General features: G+C 40.3%; 1 protein-coding gene and 1 long non-coding RNA gene across 2 annotated transcripts in view; one reads left to right on the top strand and one right to left on the bottom strand.

Annotated features, from left to right (window-relative positions):
• Window positions 1-2,257: 2,257 nt before the first annotated feature.
• LOC105751121 lies at window positions 2,258-6,176 on the bottom strand. The gene is made up of 2 exons (XR_004230703.1): window positions 3,275-6,176; window positions 2,258-2,890 (listed from the first exon to the last, which is right to left on the bottom strand). It is a non-coding gene; the product is annotated as an uncharacterized LOC105751121 (long non-coding RNA).
• Window positions 6,177-25,227: 19,051 nt separating this feature from the next.
• Window positions 25,228-27,625, top strand: part of ERCC6L (ERCC excision repair 6 like, spindle assembly checkpoint helicase) — a 20,287-nt gene continuing 17,889 nt past the window's right edge. Inside the window, exon 1 of the mRNA XM_031945083.1 lies at window positions 25,228-25,622. Coding sequence (XP_031800943.1) covers window positions 25,273-25,622 — 350 coding nt within the window. The 5' untranslated portion in view covers window positions 25,228-25,272. The remainder of the gene's footprint in view (window positions 25,623-27,625) is intronic.

Here is a 27,625-nt window from a genome sequence, read left to right as displayed (position 1 = left end):
GCTTTCTAATCCAATTTGCTATCCTTTTCTGATGGGTGATTACATTAAAGCTATGATTTTTAGTTGTCTCCTCCATACTAGTTTTTTACTTTTCTCTTTCTTTCATACCCCATCTTTACTTCCAGTTAATCCCTCCCCTAGTCTACCCACCCTCTTATCCCCCACCTTTTCCTCCTGTTTCCCTATTGAATGAAATATATTTTTGTATCCAAAAATGTATACTCTTCCCTCCTCTGACTAATTTAGATGAAAGATTCGTGTTATCCTCCCTCTTGCACCCCCCCTTCCTTCTTATTTGTATAAGCCACAACTAAGTGAGGCAATTTTCCCCATTCTTCCTCTCCTATCTCCACCTCCCTCACCCAGTTCTCTTTCCCTCCCTTTCCATTTTTCATTTCAGATCAAAATGTAACAAACTACTGTCAAGCTTCATCTCCCTCTGTGATTCTTGATGATGCATACATTATCTTCCTGTATTAGGATATAAAGTTTATCCTTGTTTAGCCCTTTATGACTAATTTTCCATTCGGCTAATAAAGTGATTCTCTTAAAGTGAATGTCTGATTGCATCATCCCCTTCCCCACCTCAATAAACTCTAGGGGCTTCTAATACCTCCAGGAACAAATGTAAAATGTTCTGTTAGGCATTCGAAGCCTTTCATGCCCTATCCCCTCCTACCTTTCCAGTCTTCTTACACCTTACTCCCCGACAGGTATTCTTTGATCCAGTGACTCTGGCCTCCTGGCTGTTCCACGAACAAGGCACTCCATCTGTCAGCTCCAGGCATTCCCCCTGGCTGTCCCACATGCCTGGAACATTCTCTCTCCTCCACTCCCCTTACTCTCCTCCCTGGCTTCCTTTAAGTCCCAATTAAAATCCACTTTCTATAGGAAGCCTTTCTCAACCCCTCTTCATTCCAGTCTCTCCTTTGTTGATCAATTCCTATTTATCCCATATAGAGCTTCCTTTGTATGTATTTGTCAGCACGTTGTCTCTCCCATTAGATTGTGAGCTCCTCTCTGAGGGAAGGGGCTGTCTTTTGCCTCTTTTGTATCCCTAGCACTTAGCACAGTGCCTGGCAAATGCTTAAAAAATGTTTCCTGAATGAATGAAAAAATGTTACATGAAGGCAATTAAATATCAAAGCATAATAAAATGGTAAACATGAAGAATTTAAAAAATTCAATTCCAGAAATTATTCAAAAGCTAAACATGTCAGGATTTCTAAGTATCACACTTTATCTTGGGAACACAACGAGCAAAACATTCTTGACCTCAAGGAAAACTTAGGAAGTACAGTGACACCCGAGTGAAGAAAAGTCATAAGAGAACACACTCTTTGCTTCCAGTTGTGGAAAAACAAGGCCAGGATGGCTATGAGTCCTAGCATTTCACTGTCATAGAGAACTCTGTGGTGCGGAAAGCCCACCCTATTGGAGCTTTAGACAACTGCCAAGAGAACTAAAGTCACATCAGTTGCCTACAGTCACCTGACCAGTTGGAGACAGGCCTTGAACCCAGGTCTTCCTGCATCAAAGACTGGCTCCCTATTCACTTTGCCATGCTGCCCTCTCATAAAAAGACAGAAAAACAATATCAACCGCAATGGAACTATGTCAAATGCATAAACAATCTTTGTTAAGATCTCAGAAAAAGTTTACACACAGTCTCTTTCTGCAGTTACATTATAATCATTCACAATTGCTTTTTGCTTAGTTTCTTTTCACTTTTTGTATTTTTTATTCAAATATTTGAGCTTAATAGAAATAAAAATATTGAAAAATAAAGAAAAATCAAAAAATGTCATTGACAATGAAGAGGATATCAATATTAAGCATATATATACACCTAATGACACAGCAAGGTACTTTATAAATGAAAATGTATTGAGTTACAAAAAAAAATGCATATAATACAATAAACAGTGGGAAACTGACATCCTGCTAACATAATGACAAATCAAATAAAAAAGATTAATAAGAAAGCAATTACAGATGTGAACAGAGTGCTAAAAAAGGTAGATTTGATAGAACTCAATGGGGAAAAGGAAGAGAATATTTTTTTCCCAAATACACAGAAATCATTCACAAAAATGGACAAAACAAATAAATAAGCTTAAACATGTTTTAAAATCACTATATAATAAAAAGTTAGCAAAAGGAGAAATATACTTAATAAATGAAGGCCTTTATGGAAAATAAAACATGTCTCAATAATGCATGTGTAAATTAAATTAATTACAGGAAACCACAATTATATAATATCAACTTTATTGGACAAGGCTAAAGCAATATTCAGGGGCCAATTTATATGGGGGGAGGGGGAATAGGAAATGTTTGAGTTGACTTAATATTTTTTAAAAATTAAAAATAAACAGCTCAATACCTCCAAAATGAGACCAAAAAAGAAAATTGCTAGAATTAAACGAGAAATGAACCAAAACATTTTTCAAATAAAAATATCACTAAATTAACAAAAAAAGAGTTGGCTGTTTAAAAAAAAGATAAATAAAATACATAAACCACTGGCACGTAATCAAAAATAATCCCAATTTCAAAATTGGAAAAGAGAAAGAGAGAAATCACAAGGAATGAGGATGATATAAAGAAGATTGAGAATATTACTACACAGGTGGCAACAAAACAGAGAATATAGAGATAACTACTTACAAAAAATGGATACCCAAATTGACAAAATAATCAACAAATAACTGATATGATCACACTATCAGAGAATGACTGAGCAAATCATTATTCAGCCGCCAGATGAAAAGATGGTGCTAGAACCTTACGTATTCATAAATGAATTATACCAGAACAGTCCAAAATCAAATAAAAAGATGGTGTTGTCCCTGACTCTATGAGGTAAATATAGTCTTGATGTGCAGACCTGTTGAGAATAAGGCAGAGAACTACAAATCAATAGTGTTAAGGAATAGCAATGCAAAAAAATTAGATATAACAAACACTAGCAAATAAAATACAGCAAGAGAAAAAAATCCAAACCTGAGCCCTATAATGCATTAGAAGTAATTCTGCTAATATAAGGGATTGGAATATTGCAAAAGAGCCTACATAATAAAATAAAAAGCATTAAAATAATTATGCTGGTTGTAATATTATAGAACAAGTTAATATTTTTGCAAACATGTCCTGTTCCCAAAACATGCCAGAAACATCCTCAAAAGTACCCTGAAAGGCAAATAGAACCAATATTTATTATTACCACTTTATATATGAAGAAGCTAAGACTCCACCAAGTTAAATGACTCACCTAAAGCCCCACAAGTATATGCCAGAGTGCCAGGGTTAGACTTCCAATGTCAAAGTCTCCTGACTCCAAACCCAGCAGACTTTCCTCCATAACAATGGTGGTAAACTCAAATAGAAATAGGGCCACTAACAGTAAGGATCCTTGCATATCCTGCTGCATATTGACTTAGAAAACCTAAAAAATAAGTGATAAAGGCTATATGACAATACAGAAATATACCAGTAACCAAAACTCTAGATCAGGAGTTCTTAACCTGGAATCCATGGAACATGAATGAGACGAGAGTCTGGATGGGACAAAATGACATCATTATTTTCACTAATCTCTAACTGCAATTTAGCATTTCCTTAAATTATGAATGTAGGTACCACACCACAGTAATACTAGCAAGACCCAAGAGTGTCACCAACAGAAATCCCAGATAATTTTCCATCTCATTACTGCTGTTACATTTACACTTAACCCGACTTCAAAATGACTGTAGTTACTAGACCCACCACTGGATTGCAAGTTATCCCAGTTTCAGATCGTATTTCTGAATAACTGATTTCCTTTGTAACCCTATGTATTGGATTTTATTTGAAATGGGATTTGGGGGCATACCCAGATTGCCTAAGAGAGAGGCCCTCTAGTGGCAGACACCAGACAGCCTGTGGTGGCCTCGTGGTCCATCAGCTTGATAACCACAATACCTGACCAGAGGCACCTGGGGGTACGGGCCAGTTACTAAGCTGGGGAGAAAAAAGATTACCTTCCTCTCCTTTTAGGTTTATGGTTCTAAGGTCCAGGCCTGGGGTTTGGTCTGTTTCATTTGTCCTTTTTAGTTCTAGATGCAGAAAGACTTGAGTAAGGGACCTTGGAGCCAGGATTCCAAATCACATGGAAGGAAGCCTTGGAAAAGCCAGGGTGCTGGGACAGAAGCCAAAGGTGGGGCAAAGGAGTTTAGAACTTGGTGGGATTGATGCTATATAGGAATTGAACTAAACTGTGATATTAATCTACCTCATCTCCCCCAACTATGGAGTCTGGAGGATTTTGTCTGTATGTTTGTGCTTGCCATACTTTGGAAGGAAATGTCACTTTGAAAAAAAGCTAATGGGATTGTTAATGTTTAAAGAGAACCAGGATATAGGGGACCCCCTAAAATTGGGAATCATGTACTGATGAGCGCTTGAGCCAATGACAAAGACTATATACCTTAACCCCCAGACCTTCTCAAAGGTACCAGGGAACCCTCAGCAAGGGGTGAAATGTAATAATTGGGCTTTGGGTGGTGGGGGTCAGTAATCACTATTACACAAGGAACCAAAGTCAGGATCATGTAAACCTGGCAACCTGGATTATAAATAAAAATTTTGAAACATGATCTTCCAAAAGGTTAAAAAAAAAATACAAGTTCACAAACAAGAGCACCTTATCCAGCAAAGCCAAGTTTAATCCTTACGGGGGAAAATTGCACCTTTACTCGAATAGGGTAGTGGAGTCAAAACTCCTAAACTAAGGATCCCAGTATGCCCTATGTTAACTTTGCAAATCAAATAGTATCACCACCAATATACTCCAGTATTTTAATTTATTTTGTTAAACATTTCCCAATTCCATTTGAATCTGGTTCCTGCCACACTCTAGTGCTCTGGTAGAGAGGACTGTCAAGTCCTGATCCTGGTGTAAAAATGGGAAAGAACCCTGAAATGCAAAAACGAACTGAACAGAACACCACACACTTTCAGGGGCTGCAGTTCCTTTGGCAGGACAAACCCAGATTCCTAAATCACAAATAATGACCAGGAAGCTTAAGAATACCATTTTCCTCCCAGCGTCAAACCCTGAGGGCCACAAGTGGCCAATGTGGTGCCAAAACAATCCTAACCTTCCAGGAAGTGAGTAAGCTTCATCTCCTTGACTTCCAGGCCTCCTAGTTTTGGCTCCTTCTCATAAAGCTGCAAACTATGGTTTATACATGTTAGAAACACAAAATGGCTTCAAACCTGAGATGGCATACACCTGCTACTGAACAATGGCCCCGACGAGCAGAACAGAATCCACAGAAAATTCAGGTCAAATTTAGCCAAATATCTGGAACTGTTTTTTTTTTTTTTTTTTTTTTTTTTTTTTCCATTTTAGAGGCATAGAAATTTTAGTTATTTCAAAACTACTGCAAAAAGAGAAAACACTGGATTCAGATGTCTTTAACATGATTCCAATCAAATATTTGACTCTACCATGTGCTGTGAGACAATAGCAAACAGACTTTAAAAATACACTACACACAAACTTTTAAACAGAGATAAAACAAAATCTCAGCCGAACATTATTAATTATGAGAACCATCTATTTTGAGCTAAAAGGGTAATCTAGTTTTTAAAGATAAGGCAATTTAGGTGCAGACAGGAGTGCTAAGACAAGGTTTAGCTAAGAGGAAGCAAGCGCTAGGATCAGAGGAGAAGCCCCCAGGTCAAATGCAGGGCTACCCACGGCACCCCGGCTTCGGGCCAGAAATCCCCGCGGGACCAGGGGTGGGAGGAGAGGGGAAGCGCAAACAGCTGGCTTTCAATTTGCTTCTTTGTTCAGGTGTGCCGTGCACGAGCCACCCGGAGACAGAACAAGCCAAGTACAATCGAACCCTATCCCACCCACTCCACGCCATGGCAGCTGGGGGGTGGGAGTGGGAGTGGGGGAAGGTTCAGAAGTGACGAAGCCAAAGAAGAGTCGCCGAATCAGAAGATCAAAAAGACAGACAGACAGACAGATGTTTGGATCATAAATTCCTAACAGAGAAAATCACGTCAAAGGTTGGAACTTCAGAAGGACTGGCCAAGGAAAAGGCAGATTTTAAAGAGGAGAGAAAGACTGGTCCCGTTTCTGACTTGCCAGAGCGAGCCTCTCACCACCGCCCCCTCCCCCCCCCCCACCCCCCTCCCCCCCTCCCCGCCCCTAACCCCCCCTCCCCCTGTCCTGCCCCCCCTTTCCCCTCCCTTTCTCCCCCCCCCCCCCCCCTTTCCCTTTTCCCCCCCCCTTTCCTTTCCCTCCCCCCCCCCTTTTTTTTTTTGGGGCCCCCCTCCCTTTCCCCTTTTTTTCCCCCCTTTTCCCCCCTCCTTTTTTTCCCCTTTTTCCCCCCGAGGCCCCCCCCGGGGCCCCCCTTTTTTCCCCCCCCCCTTTTTTCCCCCCCTCCCCCCGTTTTCCCCCCCCCCCGGCCCCCTCCCCCCCTTTCCCCCCCCTTTTGGGTTTTTCCCCTTTTTTTTCTTTCCCTTTTTCCCCCCCCCTTTTTTTCCCCGAAACCCCCTTTTTCCTTTCTTTTTTCTGTCCCCTTCCCTCCCCCCCCTTTCTTTTTCCCCACCCCCCGAACCCTTTTTTTTTTTTTTTCTTTCCCCAAAGCTTCCTTTCCCTTTCCCCCCTCCCCCCTCCCCCCACCCCATTGGGTTCCCCTTTCGAAAAACCCCTTCTTAGGGGGGTTTAAAAGGTTTTGGTCCGGCGGCTTGCCGGTTTGGGGCCTAGCAACCCACCTCAAAGGGGCCGCCAGAGCGCCGGCCCAAAAAGGAACCCTTCATTATGACACAAGAACCCGGGAGGGTGAAGATCCTCCCCTTGTAGGCTGTTCCCATTGGTCTTCGCGCCCAGCCAACGGGAACGCTTCCCTCGCGTCTCGCCTTCATAGGCTCCTGTGATTGATCCAGAAGCTGACCAATGAGAGGGACGGGATTCGGGCCTGGGTACCCAGCCTTCAAGCCTGACTAGCTTCCAGCTCAAGCTTCGCGTTTCCGAGACGAAGGGGAAATTGTACCGCCCCCCCCACTCAGCCTCTTCCTTACGTAAAGCGTCAAGCCTCCGTTGGGGGTGGGGGGGGGCATGGTGGCGTAATTCAATCCACCTCAAGGAGTTGATTGAGGAAAGGCCCAAAATAAAAAGATGGCGCAGCCAGAACCAGTTCTGCCCACCAGCCCTACCTGGAGGCCAACCCTCCTCACCTTTCTTATGCAGCTGAGGTGGGAAAGGGTTAGGGAGGCTGAAGGGCTGAAAGGGTAAGGTCTGGGGATGCAAAGCCGCAGGACCTCCGCACCAGCTAGTTTTTCTTTCCCATGCCAACACATTTGGTCCTTAATTTCCCCCCCCCCCCCCTCGGTTTCTTATTGCCTATAAATATGCTCATGTGTCTCATATCCTGAAAAACAAAAAAACCCCAAAACTTTTCCTTGAGCCATCCATCCCTGGTAGCTGTCATCCTATCAGTCACCTCTGTGCTGGACAGCCATGTGCCTTGGTCATTGATGGCCTCCCTGTCTCTGAGTGCCATAAAGGGGACCACCTGATGAGAGGTAGGAGTAGGAAGAGCCTGAAGATAAAAGGAGACAGTGGGCAATGAGCTGAGGGGGCTGAATGGGGTCACTTGGCCAGGTAGAGGAGTTAGCCTTGGGGAGGAAAAGAGGCACCTCATACTGTGAGATGGGATGAAGGAGGAGAGTGTCAGAAGGCATTTGGATGACATGAAATGGGGAGGGGCGAGAAGAGGGAGTTCTCAGAAAATGATCTGAATTTTATCAGTAAAATATACAGTAACATTCTCAGCAATGTGGGTATGAGGAGAGGGAGCCAGGGGAAGTCTGAGGAGGGATGAAACAGTTTGAAAAAGGCACTGTAGGGAGTGAAGTAGTAAGTTAATTAGGGACATGTGAAATGACTTCCTTGCAGCAGTGAAGGGTAAGATAAGGTTTTAATATAAACTTGTATTTATACTGGAGCCAGTCAGCCTGGTTTGGTGATTTTTCTCCATCTTAGTTCAAACTACACAAAAAACAGAAAGTCATGATGTTGAAAGTTATGACTAGGTATCCCATTGTGGCCAACCCTGCTGATCAATCAGTGTTGGGAAGGCTCTGGTGGAGAATACACCGAGTGTATTCTTATTATGTTACCCCCCCTTTGTCACACATCCCTATTTGCAAATTGTCAAATTCTTGCTACCTTGGGGAAAAGTTGAGATGCAAAAGCCCAACTTTTTTTGCCCAGGTAGACACATAAAAGCCCCACCTTGAAGTCATTCATTTCTCATCGTCGAATTTACATGTTGTTACCATTACCATAGCAAAATAAGGTCAAAATGGGTACATGATAAAGAGTGACAGTATAGGCAAATTAGGAGAGCAAGGGATAATTTGCCTATCAGATCTTTAAGAAAAGGGAGTAATTTATGGCCAAAGAACTAGAGAACATTATGAAATGAATAACTTTGATTACATTAAAAGAAAAAGTTTTTGCACAAACAAAACCAATGTAGGCAAGATTAGAAGGAGAGCAGGAAGCTGGGGAAAAGTCTTAGAGCCAGTGTTTCATATAAAGGCCTTATTTCTCAAATATATAAAGAACTGAGCCAAATTTATAAGACCTTTCCTTGAGCCATCCATCCCTGGTAGCTATCATCCCATCAGTCACCTCTGTGCTGGACAGCCATGTTTCCTCAAATGATATTTAGTCAAAGGACACGAACAATTTTCAGATGAAGAAATTAAGGTCATTTCAAGTCATGGGAAAAAATGTTCTAAATCACTCTTGATTAAAGAAATGCAAATGAAGACAACTCTGAGGTACCATCTCACACCTTTAAGGTTGGCTAAGATGACAGGAAAAGATAATGATGAACGTCGGAGAGGATGTGGGAAAGCTGGGACACTAATGCATTGTTGGTGGAGTTGTGAAATGATTCAACCATTCTGGAGAGCAATTTGGAGCTATGCCCAAAGAACTATAAAACTGTGCATACCCTTTGATTCAGCAGTGCTACTAGTGGGTCTATATCCCAAAGAAATCATAAAAGAGAGAAGAGGACCCACATGTGCAAAAGTGTTTGTAGCAGCTCTTGTTGCGGTAGCAAACAATTGAAAAAAATGAGTAGATGCCCATCAATTGGGGAATGGCTGAATAAGTTTTTGTATGTGAAAATAATGGGACATTATTGTTCTATAAAAAAATAATGAACAGACTGACTTTACAAAGGACTGAAAAGAATTGCATGAACTAATGCTGAGTGAAACAAGAACCACCAAGAAAACATTGCACACAGCAACAGCAAAATTGTGCAATGATCAATTTTGATAGACTCAGTTCTCAGCAATTCAGTGATCCAGGGCAATCCCAAAAAACTTTGGATGAAAAATACCATCCACATCCAGAGAGAGAACTATGAAGACTGAGGATAAATCAATACATGCTATGTTCACTTTTTTACCTTGTGATTTTTCTCTTTTGTTCTGATTTTTCTCTCCCACCACGATTCACATGAAAAAATGTAAAAACTGAATGTACATTTATAACCAAAAAAATGTTGTTTTACATGTAACTTGGAAAAATTAAAATTAAAAAAGAAAAAGAAAAAAAAATCTTGCTACCTTAACTTCTTACAATAAAATCCTTTTAATTCTCTTTGTCCTGAGTTTCATATTAGCTCAAATTAATAATTTTCCTTTCAAGCAAAGGATGGTGGGAGTGATCCAAAGATGAGGCTTAGCTGGGTAAAATAAGAGGGCAGAGGATTCAGGGGAAGAAGACAGTGTAAAGTTCACCAAGGAGTCACGATGAAGCAGCTAGTGTAGGGGTGACTAGCTGGGAATGAACTGAGGGGTCAAATGAGAACCAAGAAGAGAGCATGGAGTGGCAAGGCAAAGGGCAATGAAATAACAATAGATTATAAGAAAATGCAAGAATTTCAGAGAGTTCATGTGCATGAAAAGATTAGCGTTAGTATTTGTGGATGATGGCAAAATCAAGAGTATGAACATCTTTGTGTATGGCTAAAATGGAGTGGAGGACTGGGTCATAGAAGAATAAGCTCAGGGACTGTGAGGTTAAGATGTTTAAGGGAATATCAGGATGGATGTAGAAATTTAGAAAAGAAAAGAGAAAAACAATCTAGCAGTTATCCTGGACTCCTCATTCTCTCTCACCTCCAGCCATTTCCAGTCTGTTGACAAGGCCTGTCCATGTTACCTTTGTAGCATCTCTCCCTCCCCCCCCCCATAGACCCTCATCCCCTCACTCCAGAACTACTACAATAATTGCTGAAGGGGCTGCCTGCCTTAAATTTCTCCTCAATCCAGTTCATCCTCCAGTCAGTCACCAAAGGGATTTTCCTAAAGCTCAAAATCTGATCATGTCACTCCCCTACTCAATAAACTCCAGTGGATCCCTGTTATCAAAGACAAAATATTCTGTTTAGCATTCAATTTCATAATCTAATCCCCTCCTACTCTCAATCTTTTTTTACCTTATTCTCTAACACATACTCTTTAACACTGACCTTATGGCTGATCCACAATCAAGACATTCTCTCTCTTAATTCTCTCTGGCTGCTCTCCTGATTTATCTCCAGGCTTTCCTGGCTTCCTTTCAATCCCAACTAAAATCTTATTTACAGAAAGCCTTTCCCATCCTCTGTTAACTCCAGTGTCTTTCCTTTTAAAATTGTTTCCTATCGATCCTGAATATAGTTCGTTGTACACATTTGTTTGCTTGTTATCTTTCCCCTTAGACTGTAAGCTCCTTGAGGTCAGGGGACCCTATTTTGCCTTTTTTTGTGCGTCTCCCCAGCGCTTAGCACAGTATCTGGAATATAAACATTTTTTTTTATTTAATAGCCTTTTATTTACAGGTTATATGTATGGGTAACTTTACAGCATTAACAATGGCCAAACCTCTTGTTCCAATTTTTCACCTCTTACCCCCCACCCCCTCCCCCCAGATGGCAGGATGACCAGTAGATGTTAAATATATTAAAATATAAATTAGATACACAATAAGTATTCATGACCAAACTGTTATTTTGTTGTACAAATAGAATCATACTCTGAAATATTGTACAATTAGCTTGTGAAGAAAATAAAAAAGCAGGTGGGCATAAATATAGGGATTGGGAATTCAATGTAATGGTTTTTAGTCATCTCCCAGAGTTCTTTGTCTGGGCATAGCTGGTTCAGGAACATAAACATTTGAACTGATAAAATCACTGAGAGCCAGACACTGAACACATTGAGGAAAAAAGGGAAGTGTCTCAGAGGCCAGTAGACAGTAGATACCACAATTTTGATTGTCTAGTAGATATGGATTGAGTAAACCTTAAAGGAGGAGAGGTTGCCCAATTATGGAGGTATAGGGAAAACCTGAAAGTGGTCATGGGAACCAAGGTGTATTTCAACTCCCCCACCAGTTAAGAGGATATTGGGTCAGAAGGAGAAATGAGTAAAAGTTTAGGCAGTGCTAGAATTGGAGGTCAGGGACACTGGGTCCCTGGGGGGAGCCACATATCAGAGCCAGGAGATGAAAGAGGTCAGAAAGGAAAAGATTTAAGATGAAAGCAAAGGTATTACCTACAGAACTGGCACTGCGGAGAACACAGTGGAAGGGGATGGGCATCTTTGGAAGGGAACGCTGTGCTTGGGTGAGGAGAATGAGAATAAGATTTGAGAATGGGGAACAGGGTAAAGGGTCTGAATAATAATCCCTAGGGGATCAGAATTGCTGCAATGGGGAGGGGAGTCATGGTACGTGTTCATAGTCTATAGGAGTTTGGCCTCAGAGTAAAATCTTCTTAGGACTTTATGAATAATGAAGGAGATGGGAGATTGGAATCAAAGAAGTAGTGCTAGTTCCCCTTCCCCTAGACAGGATAGAATGACCGTTCTCCTCGGCATAGACATCATTCTAGCATCTACCTTGCAGAGTTGTTATGAAGATAAAAGGAGATAATGAAGATGTACAAGTACATGGTCATCTGAAAAGAATTCACAGGCTGGGGCCGTCTGTAAGTCAAGGGGCAAATCTTAACACTTTAACTAATGGGCTAAGTTTCCTAGAGGAAATCTAAATTTACAAGGGCAAAAGTGGGACTTGTTATGGCAAAGGACAGAGCAAGGAACATTAACTATGTTAATATACTAATGCAGGTAATATAAATCACCAGGTGGGTCTTGGCAATCTTGTTTCTACGGCATAGCTCCAGGAGTTAACATCTGTAACAATCTTCAGATATGCAAAGAGTGGGCATCAGTACAAGATGGCTCTGTCTGTACAAGATAATTCTGTCTGTACAAGGTAATTATACTGGGTCAATTTGTTCTTCACTGGAGCCCACTCAGATACTGGGTTGCTGCCAGGGACATGGTCATTTGTTGTAGTCCATCAACTCAATGGATAAAATTTATAAACATGTTTAGCACAATTCTTGGCAAATGCTACGTAGATGCTTCCTTCATTCATGCCTTAATGAAAATCTTTCATTTTTATTTCATTATGCTATTCCACTAAGAACATTTTGGCTAATAGAAACTTGTTTTCTGTGCATACCCTTTGATCCAGCAGTGTTACTACTGGGCTTATATCCCAAAGAGATCCTAAAGAAGGGAAAGGGACCTGTATGTGCATGAATGTTTGTGGCAGCCCTTTTCGTAGTGGCCAGAAACTGGAAACTGATGGGTGCCCATCAATTGGAGAATGGCTGCATAAATTGTGGTATATGAATGTTATGGGATATTATTGTTCTGTAAGAAATGACCAACAGGAGGATTTCAGAAAGGCCTGGAGAGACTTACACGAACTGATGCTGAGTGAAATGAGCAGGGCCAAGAGATCATTATATACTTCAACAATAATACTATACGAGGATCAATTCTGATGAACCTGGCCATCCTCAGCAATGAGATCAACCAAATCATTTCCAATGGAGCAGGAATGAACTGAACCAGCTACGCCCCGTGAAAGAATTCTGGGAGATGACTAAAAACCATTACATTCTATTCCCAATCCCTACATTTTTGCCCACCTGCATTTTTGATTTCCTTCACAGGCTAATTGTACAATATTTCAGAGTCCGATTCTTTTTGTACAGCAAAATAACACTTTGGTCATGTATACTTATTGTGTATCTAGTTTATACTTTAATATATTTAACAGCTACTGGTCATCCTGCCATCTGGGGGAGGGGGCAGGGGGAAGGAGGGGAAAAATTGGAACAAGAGGTTTGGCAATTGTCAATGCTGTAAAGTTACCCATACATATAACCTGTAAATAAAAGGCTATTAAAAAAAAGAAACTTGTTAAATATTAGTTTCACATAGCTAAAGCCTGACTTATGGAACGATAATGTTAAGAGAAGACTTTTTGACATTCCTCCAATAGGGGAGTTTTGAGCCTCCCCAACATGATTTAGCTATTTGTGAAGGGATTTTCTTGGATCCTACAGTGCAATGAATTTTGAGACTTCTTTCAATCAGCTTACACTAAAACCTCTAAATGTAGTTAAATTTATAACCCAATTTAGTTCATCTATAGAGGGTGTTTCTTTCCTTATGGGATGTATGAGAATATGATTTTGTTTAACTGAGTTTGTTGAATTTTTATGGCCTAGGAGGGTGAACAAGATTGCTCTATGTCAAAAATTATTCTCTGTCTCTCTGATAATTTCTTTTATAAAAAGTTTCATTAGGAACCTTATCTTTGTTCAGGGTTATTTTTTTACCTCATGACCTAGTGCTCATGAGTCATTCCCCAATTGGAAAATGGTCAAAGAATATGAACAGGCAGTTTTTAGACAGAAAAATTAAAGCCATCTATAAATATATGAAAAAATGCTTGAAATTACTATTGATTAGAGAAAGAGAAATTAAAATCACTCTGAGATACTGCTTCATACCTCTCAGATTGGTGAATATGACAAAAAAAGGAAAATGATAAAATTTAGAGGGGATGTGGGAAAACTGGGACACTAATGTACTGTTGGTGGAGTTGTGAACTTATCCTACTGTTCTGGAGAACAATTTGGCTCTGTGCCCAAATAGCTAAAAAAATTGCACATACCATTTGGCCCAGCAATACCACTGCTAAGTCTGTATCCCAAAGAAATTAAATAAAAGGGAAGAGAACATATTTATAGGAAAATACTTACAGCAGCCTTTTTTTGTGGTGGATAAAAATTGGTCGTTGAGGGGATAACTATTGATTGAAGAATAGCTGTACAAGTTCTGGTATCTGGTTATACTGGAATATTATTGTGCTATAAAAAATGCAAAGATGGTTTCAAAAAACCTAGGAAGACTTGCATGAACTGATGTTGAATAAAGTGAACAGAACCAGGAGAACATCGTGCACAGTAACAGCCATATTGACTGTGGGATGATTAACTGTGAATGATTTAGGTATTCTCAGCAATACAATGATCCAAGACAATTCTAAAGGACTCATGATGAAAAATGCTATCCACCTCCAGAGAAAGAAGTAATGTTGCCTGAATACAGACTGAGCATACTATTTCTCTCTGTGTTTCTGTCTCTGTCTCTGTGTGTGTGTGTGTGTGTGTGTGTCTATCTTTTTCTTTTTTGAGTCTTCTTGTACAAAATGACTAATATGGAAATGTTTTACATGATTGTACATGTATAATCTATGTCAGATTGCGTACTATCTCAGGGAGGAGGGAAGGAAGGAAAAGAGGAATAGACTTTGGAGCTCAAAACATAAAAAGATATTAAGAATTAATTTTACATGTAATTGAGGGAAAATATTATTTTAAAAATATTCTTGCAGGAGGTGGGGCCAAGATGGTGGAGTAAAGACAAAGATTCGCTGAGCTCTCCCCCAAAATGACTCTAAGCAAATTTGGGTGTCAGAACACTCAAAAAGATAGAAGGAAACATTTTCCAGCCAAAGACAACTAAGAAAGCCAGAAAGAAAGGTCTGTGGCACTAAGGCCAGGCCAGGGTAGTAGCAAAGCAGGAACCAGCTTTGGGGCCTCTGAATGAACAGTAGTGCTGGAGGTTTCTAGACCTCTCAGGTACGAGACACAAAAGATGACTTGGAAGTCTGCAGGAAAGGTCTGTCAGTAGGGGAAAGGGCCATGGAAACCAGCAAACCAGGAGTGGGTGTGAACAGCAGGTTCTGGGGGGCTTCAGCTCACAGGAAGTCTCTTTACTGGCACTGAGGAAGGACTCTATTGCTTTAGCACACCAGAACTTACAGCCACAACAGAGTGGGGACCCTCCTCACAACTCCAGGAGATTGCTTATGGTCTGGTCCCTAGAAGGATCTCTGAAAACAGCTTGGGACAGTGCACCCTCCACCCTGGAAAGAGAGCCCTACTTTAACAAAGAATTAAAAATAATTGGGAAAGGAATTTTGAAGCAAGTTTCTCTGATAAAGGCCTCATTTCTTAAATGTATATATTTGTATACATTCCCTATAGGGAACTAAGCCAAATTTATTAAAAAAAAATAAGAGCCATTCCCCAACTTATCAAAAGATATGAATTATACCCAAAGGGCTATAAAATCATGGATACCCTTTAACCTAATAATACCACTATGTGGCATGAATCCCAAAAGAGATTTTTTTTTAAAAAAGGAAAAGGATATATATATATATATATGTATGTGTATATATATATATATATATACACACACACAAATATTTATAGCAGCTCTCTTCTCAGGGCAAACAACTAGAAACTGAGGGGATTCCCATCAACTGCGGAATGGCTGAATAAATTGTGATATGTGATTATGATGGAATATTACTGTTCTATGGGAAATGATGATCAGGATGCTATTAGAAAACCTTGCAAAGTCTTCCATTAAATCAAGTAAAGTGAAATGTACTGTGCATAAAATAATGTTGTTGTGGGATAATCTGCTCTGAATGACTATACTATTCTCAGCAGTACCATGATCCATGACTATTATGAAGGACTGATGATGAAAAATGGCATCCATACCCAGAGAAAGAACTAATTGTGTCTGAATACAGGGTTTTTTTCATAACATGAGGTTTATGGAAATGTTGTGCATAACTTCACCTATGGCTTCTTAAAGGACTATAAAGGTAGGGAGAAAGGGCGCAAATCTGGAACTCACAGTTTTAAAAATAAATGTAAAAAAAGTGTTATACATGTAGCTGGGAATATAAAAATATTAAATTAAATATTCTTGGGGGATAGAGCCAAGATAGGAAAGGCCAAGTTCACCTGAACTCTCCCAAATTCTCTTAAAAATAACAACTCAAAATGAATTCTGAAGTGGTAGAACCCGACAAAAAAACAGAATAAAACAATTTTCCATTCCAGACAACTTAGAAGGTCAGCAGGAAAAGTCTGTCACACCAGGGTGAGAGTGGAGCACAGTTCAGTACAGGCAACATCCAGACAAGCCAGCAGCAAGATTTAGGAGAAAATGAATTGACATCTGGAGCTCTCAGCCTACAGACAGCAGGTGGGTCGGGACAACTGGTCAAAAGAAAATTACAGGGCTCCCTTTACTGGCACCGGGTGTAGTACTCTGTTGCATTGCCCATACGCAGATCTCAGTTGCAGTTCCAAGGCAAGGATGAGCACTAGCATACCAGAACTTGTAGCTGCAGGGGATTAGGGACCCTGGTTACAATTGCAGGGCAGGAAAAACATCCTTGTGGTCACTCACAAACCTGAGCATAGATTAGAAAAATAGTAAACACATTGCTCCTTCAAACTGATGTAATATAGCTTCTAGGGGAGACAGCAATGATTTTGAGGTTCCCTGGCCTTAGGTCTAACAATAAATCAGTAATCCTAAACAATCTGATTCTGAATAGACCAAAGTTCAGGCAGATAGTCACACAGGCCAAGCTCTTGAGCCAATAGTGATCATCTGTTGGTCATCCAGAACCAAATTTCACTCCTTGGTCCTACCTCTGGGCCATAGAATTAGCATGTCAATCATAGAAAGCTGGATCAGGGGTTCTTCTCTCTCTCTCAACACTTTCCTAAATCCCTTTGGAATTTAGCCCGCTTCAACTGGCAGTACAATTACAATAAACTCAGCCCCTTGACCAGGAAATAGTTTCAAGCCTGCAAATTCTTTTGAGACACCTTGAAACACAGGTCTGTGATCCCAAACTGTTGGGATCCTTTCCCAACCTCAACAATACCACTTTTGAGGAACTGAAAATTTACAGCCTCCAAGAACTAACTCTGAAAACAGATACACAAAAATCCTGAAGCCAGGAGCAGTGCCCCCTCCACTTTGGAAGCCAGGCCCAACTTTAACAAAGTTAAAGAAAAAGTTAAAGTCAAGAAAAGAGACTAGGAAAATGAGCAAACACCACCAAAAAAAATCTGACTCAAAAAAAAAACCCATAAGGTAAACAGGAAAGAAAAACATAAGGTATTCAATGAGGTTACACAGTTTACCTTCCTACATGGAGAGATGATACTGGTAAAACTCCTAAAAACTGTCATTATTACAGCAGTTTAAAGAGTTCATATAGAAGCCATGGGCATGAGTTGAATATTATGGGACAATATCTAAAAAAAATAAATGGTGAGTAAGAGGAATACAATAGGAGAAGGGGGAAGAGGTGGAATGGGGTAAGTTATCTTATATAAAAGAGGCAAGAACTTCAAACAGGTTAATCTCTAGTCTGGGATGTTTTTTCGGATCTTCTTGGATCAGTAGAACCCCAGTTCTGCCCAAGTCGTCTTGATTTTTCACCAGTCTATATTTTCCCTGAGGTGCAAATTTGTTCTATTTGTGGGGGAAATTGAGAAATCTTGAAATTTATCAACTTATTTCACCATTTTCCCAGAATTCTCCTCCAGCTTGCTTTATAAATGAGGAATTGAGGCAAACAGGGTAAAATGACTTGCTGAGGGTCATACAGTTACTAGGTGTCTGAGGCCAGATTTGGACTCAGAAAGAGGAGTCTTTCTGATTCGAATCTTGGAACTCTAACCACTTTAATACCCAACTGTCCTTATGGATTTCTACATGTTCTTTATATCATGTATATTTATATATTATATCTGTGCATATTTTATCTGTTATAAATCTGAATATATCTTCATGTATATTATATTTTTGTGCCTTTATCTTCAAATATATTACATCTCAGTGTGCATATCTTTATGTCTGTTGTATTTCTGTATATACTGTCACATATATATATACATGCAAGTATATGTTTATGTATATATATATATATGCACATATATACACATATATTAAAGTTTTTATAGTGGTTTATGTTGAGGGGGAGAAAGTAGAGTGTAATGAAGAGAAACAATGGGGGTAGGGGCAGAAACATGAATCTAATAAGATGAAAATTTAAACAGATGTGGCAGTTTGTTGTACAACATACCCATAAAAAGCCGCTGTAAACACCTCATTTGTATTCTGTGTCAATGTAATAGATGTAAATCTTTCTGAGAGTTACTAAATATACATTTGTTAGAAACTGGAACTGCATATGATCCATGAATTGCTTGTGGGGATTGAGGGGCATGGAGCCCAAGTTGGAGAATAATAATGGGATTTCTGGAAAAAAAAAAAAGAGGCAAGAAATATTTTTTACAGTGGAGGGAAAAATGAAGGAAGTGAGAAGAGCACTTGAACCTCACTCTTATTGATGAGGTTAATGCAGTCAGAGAGTTTTTAAAATCCTTTTCTGGTCAGCACACAGTTTCTTCATGAAAGAATCCATGAAACCCCAAATATCAATTGGCAAAAATGAAAGTTTATTGTTGGATAGGAAGCCAGTTTTGTTGAGAGACTGATTTCTTTAGTAGAAAAGTCCTACTAGGGAAATGGAGGCTGGAACTAAGAAGAGAATGCCTTCTCAGTGGGCAGGGTCCTAGCAAGCTGCTTTGGATCTTCTGCAAGGAGTGAGTTTAGAAACTGTCCTTTAAAAGGAATCTTGAGGCTGCAGGTTGAAAAGGAAGCCAAAGTTCCCAGGCCTAGATGCTTATGGGTATCCGACCCAGATCTCCTATTGGAATTAACAACACTTCAAAGGGGTGCTTTTTGACCAAGATTTCTAATTGAATCAAAGGCTCTGGCATCCCTGAAAGATAACTTATCTGGGGGGATCCCTCCAAAAGGGATCACAGATCACAAGGGAACACAGTTTCAGAGTGATAATCTTAAAGGGAATAGTTTCAGTAAAGGGAACATTTTCCCTCCGCCTTCCTTATCGGAATGGGATCAAAGTGGGAATTATACACACATTCACTTGGGAACAGAAATCTAGCTTACCATACAGGAAAGTAGGAGGGTAAGAGAATTGGGATAGGGGAAGTGAGAGAAGGGACAGTGGATTACTGAAGGTAGTGGTCAGAAGCAAAATGCTTTTGAAGATTAACAGGATGAAAGGAGGAAGAGAGGGGGGAAAGGAGGGGAGGAAGACAGGGAAGTGGGGAGGCAGATTGGGGGACAGAGAAGAGGAGAAGGGAGGTGGGAGATGGAGAGAAGGGGGACACAGAGAGACAGTCAAAGACAGAGAGAGTAGGAGAGAATAGGAAAGTGGGAGAAAGAAATGGGGGAAAATAGGATGGAGAGAAATACATAATAATCACAAATGTTTGTGGCAGTTCTTTTTATAGTGGCAAAGAATTGGAAAAAGAGTAGATGCCCATCATCTGGGGAATATCTGAATATGCAATGGTATATGAACATTAATGTTCTATAAAACGCTATGGTATAGGAACATTAATGTTCTATAAAAATGATGAACAGGCTGATTTTAGAAAGCCCTAGAAAGAATGCTAAAATCTGTTTCACATGTAATTGGAGAAAAATATTACATTAAAAATTTCATCAAAGTGGAAAAAAAAGAAGAAAAATTATTCTTCATTACATAAGATGGCTCTTTCGTAGGGAAGGGGAGAAAAATCCATCAGGCAAAGACATACATCAAGCAATGTAAAAAACATGTCAATAAAATTTGATTTAAAAAAGAGAAAGTGTTGCAAAATTACAAAGAACAAGCTTGGCCCAAAAGATAAAATATGAAAAGACAGCTCCCTGCACTGCTTTGTGAAAATGGGACACCCAAAGATGTACAACAATGCATATGTCAGATTTTTTCCCCAATGTATGGATTAGCTTTACTGATTTTTTTCTCTTTACTTGCTTTTAAAAAAAAGGCTTTGTTATAAGGGATAGCTCTCTTCAGGTAGGAAAGTGGAGGAATGGGGGGGATTTCTGTGGTCTTAAAACAAAAGATATCAATAAACATGTATTTTTAAAAATACACAGATGGCACAAAGAAATTCAGAAAAGGAGAAGAGACAAGTAAAGCATTTGTGTTACCTCTATGCTCCATTTAATATACATTTCAAAAAAAACTACACTTAACAGAAGTTGTTTTATGTCCATGCCTCCTTGCTATTCATTATTCATATTTACTGATGTTAAGTTCACAATAAAAATAGAATTTTAGATAATTACAAGGAAACTGAAAAACAATCAAACAATGATTAGGTCATAGAGAATTTCAAAAAAGGCAGAAGAAAATTTAAGTGACGATAATTACAATATCATATAATGAAACCTGTGTTTCAAAGTTGTACTAAGAGACAAATTTATATTACGTTCTTTTACCAAGCAAGAAAAGGAAAAAAATAAATCAATTAAGCTGGTGACCCTAGAAAGGCCCTATAAAGCAACAATACAAAAGAATACAAGGAGATGATTAAAGTTAAAAAAGAAAGGAAATAGAGGATAGAACAATTCAATTGATAAAACCAAGGGTTTTATTTTCATTAACAATTTAACACCCACCCTCAAACGGAACAAATTATTTTAATCACAAATTAAAAAGGAAGGATCACATCAAACACAACAAAAACAAATCATATTAGTGGATATAATACACAGTCGTAGTCTAACAAAACAAATCCTTAAATTCTTAAATACGTCCTTACTTGCAAACATAAACATTGCCCAAAATGAGACAACAGAAAATGAATAATTTAAATAGACCAATCTTGGAGGAAGAAATAAGACAAGTCATCAAATAGTTACCCAGCCAAAAACAAGTCACTTAGTCCAAAATAAATTCATATCCGAATTCGTCTAAATTTTTCAAGAACAAAATAGTCTCTGTTTCATAAATTACTCATATAGAAAAAGAATATCCAATTCCTTTTATGAAACAAATATGGTGCTGATTTTAAAACCAGAGAAAGATAATATTTGAAAGGGATTTACAGATCAATTTCTCTAATGAATATAGATGGAAAAGTATTAGAGCCACATTGAGACAGCCACATTACAACTCAATAAAACAGCCCATGGAAGATAGCAATACACTAGAAAATACTTTATACTATGGCAAGCAAAGTTTATGCCAGAAGCAGAAGCCCGATTAGACATCAGAAAAACTATTAACATAACAAAATATTGGATTCTTGAACTAAAAAAAAGCACAGAATTCTATCAATGGATACAGAAATAGCCTTTAACAAATCCAATATTTATTCACGATTAAAAAAAAAACACTAAAAAGAATAGATTGTTTAACCTCAACATAACACAACAAAAAGTTATCTAATCATCCAAAAGCCAATCCAATAAGCAACAAACATTACACACATCCCTTCTCAAAAGAGGGGCAAAGAACTATTTTATTTGACCCAGTTTGGGGAATTTTCCAGGTAGAAAGATACCAGGATAAGCAATCAACAAGTATTTCGTTAACATGTGTTCTCAGGTACTGTGCTAAGCACTACACTAAGGCAAAAGATGGTCCCTGTCTTGAAGGAGCCTAAAGGAATCCAATGGAGAAAAACACAGAAAAAACAGGCCTGTGACAGCGAAACATACAGTATAAAGCGGGCTGGCAGCTGATGGCTCTCTTGCTCTCCTAGCTTCAAGATGAGTATTGATGGAAGGAGAGCTATTCCCTAGCAGATGTTTGAAATCTAGGGATTAATTGTTTTCATTAAAAAACAGGGTTACAAGAGAAGCCACTTTTTCTAATTAGCTGGGCTAGGGACAGTTCTGTCCACATCTAGAAGAAACCTAGAGGGGTCAGCTCCTAAATACTTTTTAGACAAAAGCCATTCACAGATTAGCAAGCAAGCATTTATCAAAGCAAGGCGTTTAAGTGACAATAATTAACAATACTATATAATGAAACTATATAATGAAACAAAACTATATAATGAATACAACATAGAATTTCAAAGCTGTACTGAGACAAATTTATATTAAGTTCTTTTACCAAGAAAGAAAAGAAAAAAAATAAATCAATTAAGCATAAAGCTGATGACCCGTTTGAGGTGTTCTTCAGAAAATCACCAAGAACACCTGGGGTAGGGCTACATCAGAATGGGAAAATTGGGGGAGGGAGGGCAGGCAATCTATTTAGGTACAGGTATTTCCCACTGAGTTCCACTTGTAGGAGGGATGTAAATATTTAAAAAAAAAAACAAGCTATAAAAAGATGAGGAAATTAGAATCAAATATTTCTCTCAATTGTGTAAAGGGAGATGACATTTTTTCCAAATATCATTAGGCAAAATTAAAGAAAAAAAAAGGATTCATGGAAATATTTTGAGCAAATATGACAGATTTAAAAAATTAAAGTCTGCAAGCTATATGGAAGTATTAAAGAGCCAAGGTGTCAATGGAAACTACAACATTATAGGAAGGTCAATTCTGATGGACTTACATCTTTTCTCCTCCTCCTCCTCCTCCTCCTCCTCCTCCTCCTCCTCCTCTCCTCCTCCTCCTCCTCCTTCTCCTTGTTATAGTTTTTAATTTGCAAAATATATGCATGAGTAATTTTTCAACACTGACCCTTGCAAAACCTTCTGTTCCCACTTTTTCCCTCCTTCCCTCTACCCCTTCTCCTAGATGGCAGGTAGTCCAATACATGTTAAACACAATATATGTATTCATATTTATACAGTTATCTTGCTGCACAAGAGAAATTGGATCTAGAAAGAAGGTGAAAAAAAAAACCTGAGAAGGAAAACAAATATGCAAGCAAACAGTAACAGAAAGAGTGGAAATGCTATGTTGTGTGGACCTGCCTCTTTTCTTTTCTTTTTTTAAAATTTTAATAGCCTTTTATATGTATGGGTAACTTTACAGCATTGACAATTGCCAAACCTCTTGTTCCAATTTTTTACCTCTTACCCCCCCACCCCCTCCCCCAGATGGCAGGGTGACCAGTAGATGTTAAATATATTAAAATATAAATTAGATACACAATAAGTCTACATGAGCAAATCATTATTTTGCTATACAAAAAGAATCGGACTCTGAAGTATTGTACAATTAGCCTGTGAAGGAAATCCAAAATGCAGGTGGGCAAAAATAAAGGGATTGGGAATTCTATGTAAAGGTTTTTAGTCATCGCCCAGAGTTCTTTCACGGGGCGTAGCTGGTTCAGTTCATTACTGCTCCACTGGAAATGATTTGGTTGATCTCATTGCTGAGGATGGCCAGGTCCATCAGAATTGGTCATCATATAGTATTGTTGAAGTATATAATGATCTCCTGGTCCTGCTCGTTTTACTGAGCATCAGTTCGTGTAAGTCTCTCCAGGCCTTTCTGAAATTATCCTGTTGGTCATTTCTTACAGAACAATAATATTCCATAACATTCATATACTACAATTTATTCAGCCATTCTCCAACTGATGGACATCCATTCAGTTTCCAATTTCTGGCCACTACAAAGCGGGCTGGACCTGGCTCTTTTCAACAACGAGGTGATTCAAACCAGTTCCACCCAGAGATCGAACTGTGGGGACTGAATGTAGTTCACAACATAGCATTTTCACTTTTTGTTGTTTGCTTGCCTTTTGTTTTCTTTCTCATTTTTTCCCTTTTTTGATGTGATTTTTCTTGTGCAGCAAGGTAATTGTATAAATATGTTTATATATGTTGGATTTAACATTTATTTAAACATGTTTAACATATATTGGATTATTTGTCATCTAAGGGAGGGGGCGGGGGAAGGAGGGGAAAATTTGGAACACAAGTTTTTTTGCAAGGATTAATGTTGAAAAATTATCCATTCATATGTTTTGAAGATGAAAGACTTTAATGAACAATCACTTAAAAATGCTCTCTTCACTAAAAATCAGAGACACAAATTTAAACAACTTTGAGCTATCACCTTATACTCATAGACAGGTATGAGTATGAGAAACAGGTAAGCTTCATCCACTGCTGATAGAATTTGGGGAGGGAGCAATTTGGCAGTGCAAAGTAAATATTATAAAAGTAATCATATCCTTTGATCCACCTGCTGGAACTATATCGTGAAAGTATTATCAAAAAAAGAAAAAAGGATGGGGCAGCTAGATGGCATAGGAAATAGTGAGCACTGGCTCTGGATTGAGGACCCGAGTTCAAATCTGCCCTGGGATATTGAACACTTACCAGTTGTATGACCCTGGGTAAGTTACTTAACCCCAATTGCCTCATTTAAAAAAAAAAAAAAAAAAAAAAAAAGGAAAAAGAAGCTATAGTGTACTATTGATATTATTCATTTGCGGTTGATTCTTCACAGACCCTGTTTGGGTTTTTTGGTTTTGTTTGTTTTGCTTTTTTGCAAAGACACTGGAGTGGTCTGCAGGGCTCTTGATGTATATGATTTGATTTCATCCTTCGATTATTATCCTAGTTTTACAGGAGATGGGGGGGGGGTAGGACTTGGATGTACAGGTGTACTGTTGCACAGGATTTTAACTTTCCAGGCATAATATCCTACTTTTACAGGAGATAGGGGGAAAAAGTAGTTCCCTGTACAAGTCACTTCTCCCTGCTTGCCTCAGTTTCCTCATCTGTCAAATGGCCTAGAGAAAGAAATGGCCAATCACTCCAGTACCTCTGCCAAGAAAACCTCAGATAGGCTCACGAGGAGTCAGACCGGCCTGAAAACGACTGAATAATAAACCTAATAACTCAATACCTCGCCCCTCCCCCTCCCCCCCGTCCTAGGCTCTCCCATCTCTTGGGTCTCTCAGTGTCGCTGCCAGCACCGGCCCTGGGGCGTAACCCAAGCTGCCTGGGACGTGAGCGGCCAACCCGGGCAAGAGAAGGAAGAAGGGGAGGTCAGAGGGTGAAGACCGGGCCTCCTATTGGTCCAGAGACCTCTTGGGCCCGCCCACTTTGCGTCAGCGCGGCTTCTGAAGAGGGAAGATTCAAAAGAACGCCCTGCCACTCCCCCTTCCTCCTAGTCCGCCGCTCTCGACTAGCCATGGCGGAGCGGCGGAGCGATTTGGGGCCCGAGCAAGAGACAATGGGGTCCGAGATCGATATAGACGTCGGGACCGAGATCGATGTAGACGTCGGGACCGAGGCCGGAGTAGACATGGGGACCGAGATCGCTATGGAAGTCGGGACCGAGATCAATACAGACGTCGAGACCGAGATCGATGTAGACGTCGCGACCGAAGCCAAAGAGACAGACGTCGCGATCGAGGCCAAAGAGACAGACGTCGCGACCGAGTCCGGGACCGAGGTGGTGATGGCGGAGCCGACGAACGCGGCCACGGCGAGTGCGGCCGACCAACTACTGACCCCAGACCGAGCAGCCAGTTACCAGAGGTAGGGATGAGGCGGCTGCTGCTCCCATCTCTTCTAGGAGCCGGGATGGTCAGCCTCCAGACGGACTCTCGGAAGGGAGGGGGAAGGGAGCACCTGGGAAAGGGCCGGGGGTGGGGCCCGGGGCCAGCGGCTGCACGGCCGCATGCGCAGTTTGCTGGCCGCCTGGGCATGGTCTCTCGGGGGCGGCGGTAAGGGGGAGGAAAGTAGGGAGGGGGAGGAAAGTAGGGGAGGGGGGAAGTGAAAGTAGGGGAGGGGGGGGACGAAAGTAGGGGAGGCGGGGAGCGAAAGTAGGGGAGGCGGGGAGCGAAAGTGGGGGGGAGCGAAGTGGGGCGTTCTTAGCCTTCTGAAGTGTATTCGCTTCTGGCCCCGACCAAAATCTACACCTGGGGTGAGGAAGAAAACTCGGGTCTGTAGAAGTTGATTCAGGCTGCCCCCACCCTTGTCGCGCCTCTGCTCCCTTGGGGTCTCCAGGCCTCCCTTTGCACATACTAGCTGAGTCTAGGCTGGCCCGCTTGTTCATCCGCTCCGGGCCACGCCCACCCGAACTGGCCTGGAGTTCCGCACTTACCTGAGGAAGGAGGGGTGGGATGGGGGGGAGGTGGGGGGGTGTGTGTGTGGGAAAACGGGCAGACGCGCCGCTCTGGCTTGCGGGGAAGGTTCGGCGGTGCGGGAAGAAAATTAGCAACTGCCAGATCACCATAGAAACGAAAGTCCCAAATGTAACCAGTCAGCGTGCAGTCCACGTTTAAACAATCCCGCCCTCGTGGAGTGCGCCTTCTAAAGAGGGATGTATTAGGGCTAGGAGTGAGCATTAAGCGCTTACTCCGTTCCTGGCACTGTGCTAAGCGAACATAGAAAAAGAAGCAAAAGACAGTTCTTGCTCCCAAGGAGCTCACAATCCGACGGGAGAGACAAATATTGTTCCTTATACATTGGTTTAAATAGAAAATAATTGAAAATAGGAAACCATGAAAATTAAGAGGTGGAGGGAGTCTTCCTGTAGAAGATGGGATTTTAGTTAGGACTTAAAGGAAGCCAGGGAGATCAGTAGTTGGGAGGGAGGCTAGCTAGGACAGCCAGAGAAAATGCCCCCCATCTGAGACATGGAGATATGTGAAGTTAGGCATATAAAGGATAGATGAAAAGTATGTATTTAGAGAGGAGAAGGGACTGGAATCAAGGGGACAGCCGGGGCAAAAGCACAGAGACTCGTGTCTCAAGAAGAACTGGGAGGCCAGCAGAATGCAAAGTGAGGACAGGAAGGAGACGAAAAAGCTGAGGACCCAAATTATGAAGCTCTGGAAATGTTAGCAGTGGGGTTTATATTCCCAACCTAGAGATCTTTCGGAGTTGGAGTTGGATTGTGTATATGGGGGCGCGTATAAGGGATTGTGTGTGTGAGAAAGGGACGGGATCACACCTTTAATTTAGGAAAATGACTGGCAGTGTGTGTCTGTGTGGAGGAGAAATTTGAGAGGCAGCTAGATGGCTAGTGTTGGGCCTGGACATAGGAAGACCAGAATTCAAATCCAGCCCCAGACACTAGCTATGTGATTGGTCAAGTCACTTAATATCTTGTTTGCCTATTTTCCCCAATTTTAAAATGGGAAGAATAATAGCATTAGCTTCTCAGGGTACGTGAGGGAAAAGGAGTGCATTGTAAAGTACTTAGCAGAATACCTGGCACCTAGTGAGTGTAATATAAATATTATTTATTACTACGTATTAAAAATGTTGTTTATTTTTAATTTTTGAAACGGGCATTTCCACAGCAGAGTAAAAAGGATGTTTGAACACGAAACTGCAAATCTGTTATTTCTTTTAAATATATGGGGATAACTTTATTATATATTTTAAAGAGATAAGTTTTTTCCTTTTTTTTTCCTCTTCCTCCCTCCCAGATGACTACCATTAGACAAAAGTATGTATGTGTGTGTGTGTGTGTGTACATATACACACACACATAGAGAGAGAGGGAGAGAGAAGGATAACTTTATTATATA

Source organism: Sarcophilus harrisii, chromosome X (genome assembly GCF_902635505.1).
Source record: "Sarcophilus harrisii chromosome X, mSarHar1.11, whole genome shotgun sequence".
NCBI classification, from domain to species: Eukaryota; Metazoa; Chordata; class Mammalia; order Dasyuromorphia; family Dasyuridae; genus Sarcophilus; species Sarcophilus harrisii.
Note: the sequence above shows the minus strand (reverse complement) of the source record. Positions and strands in the feature narration are given on the sequence as shown.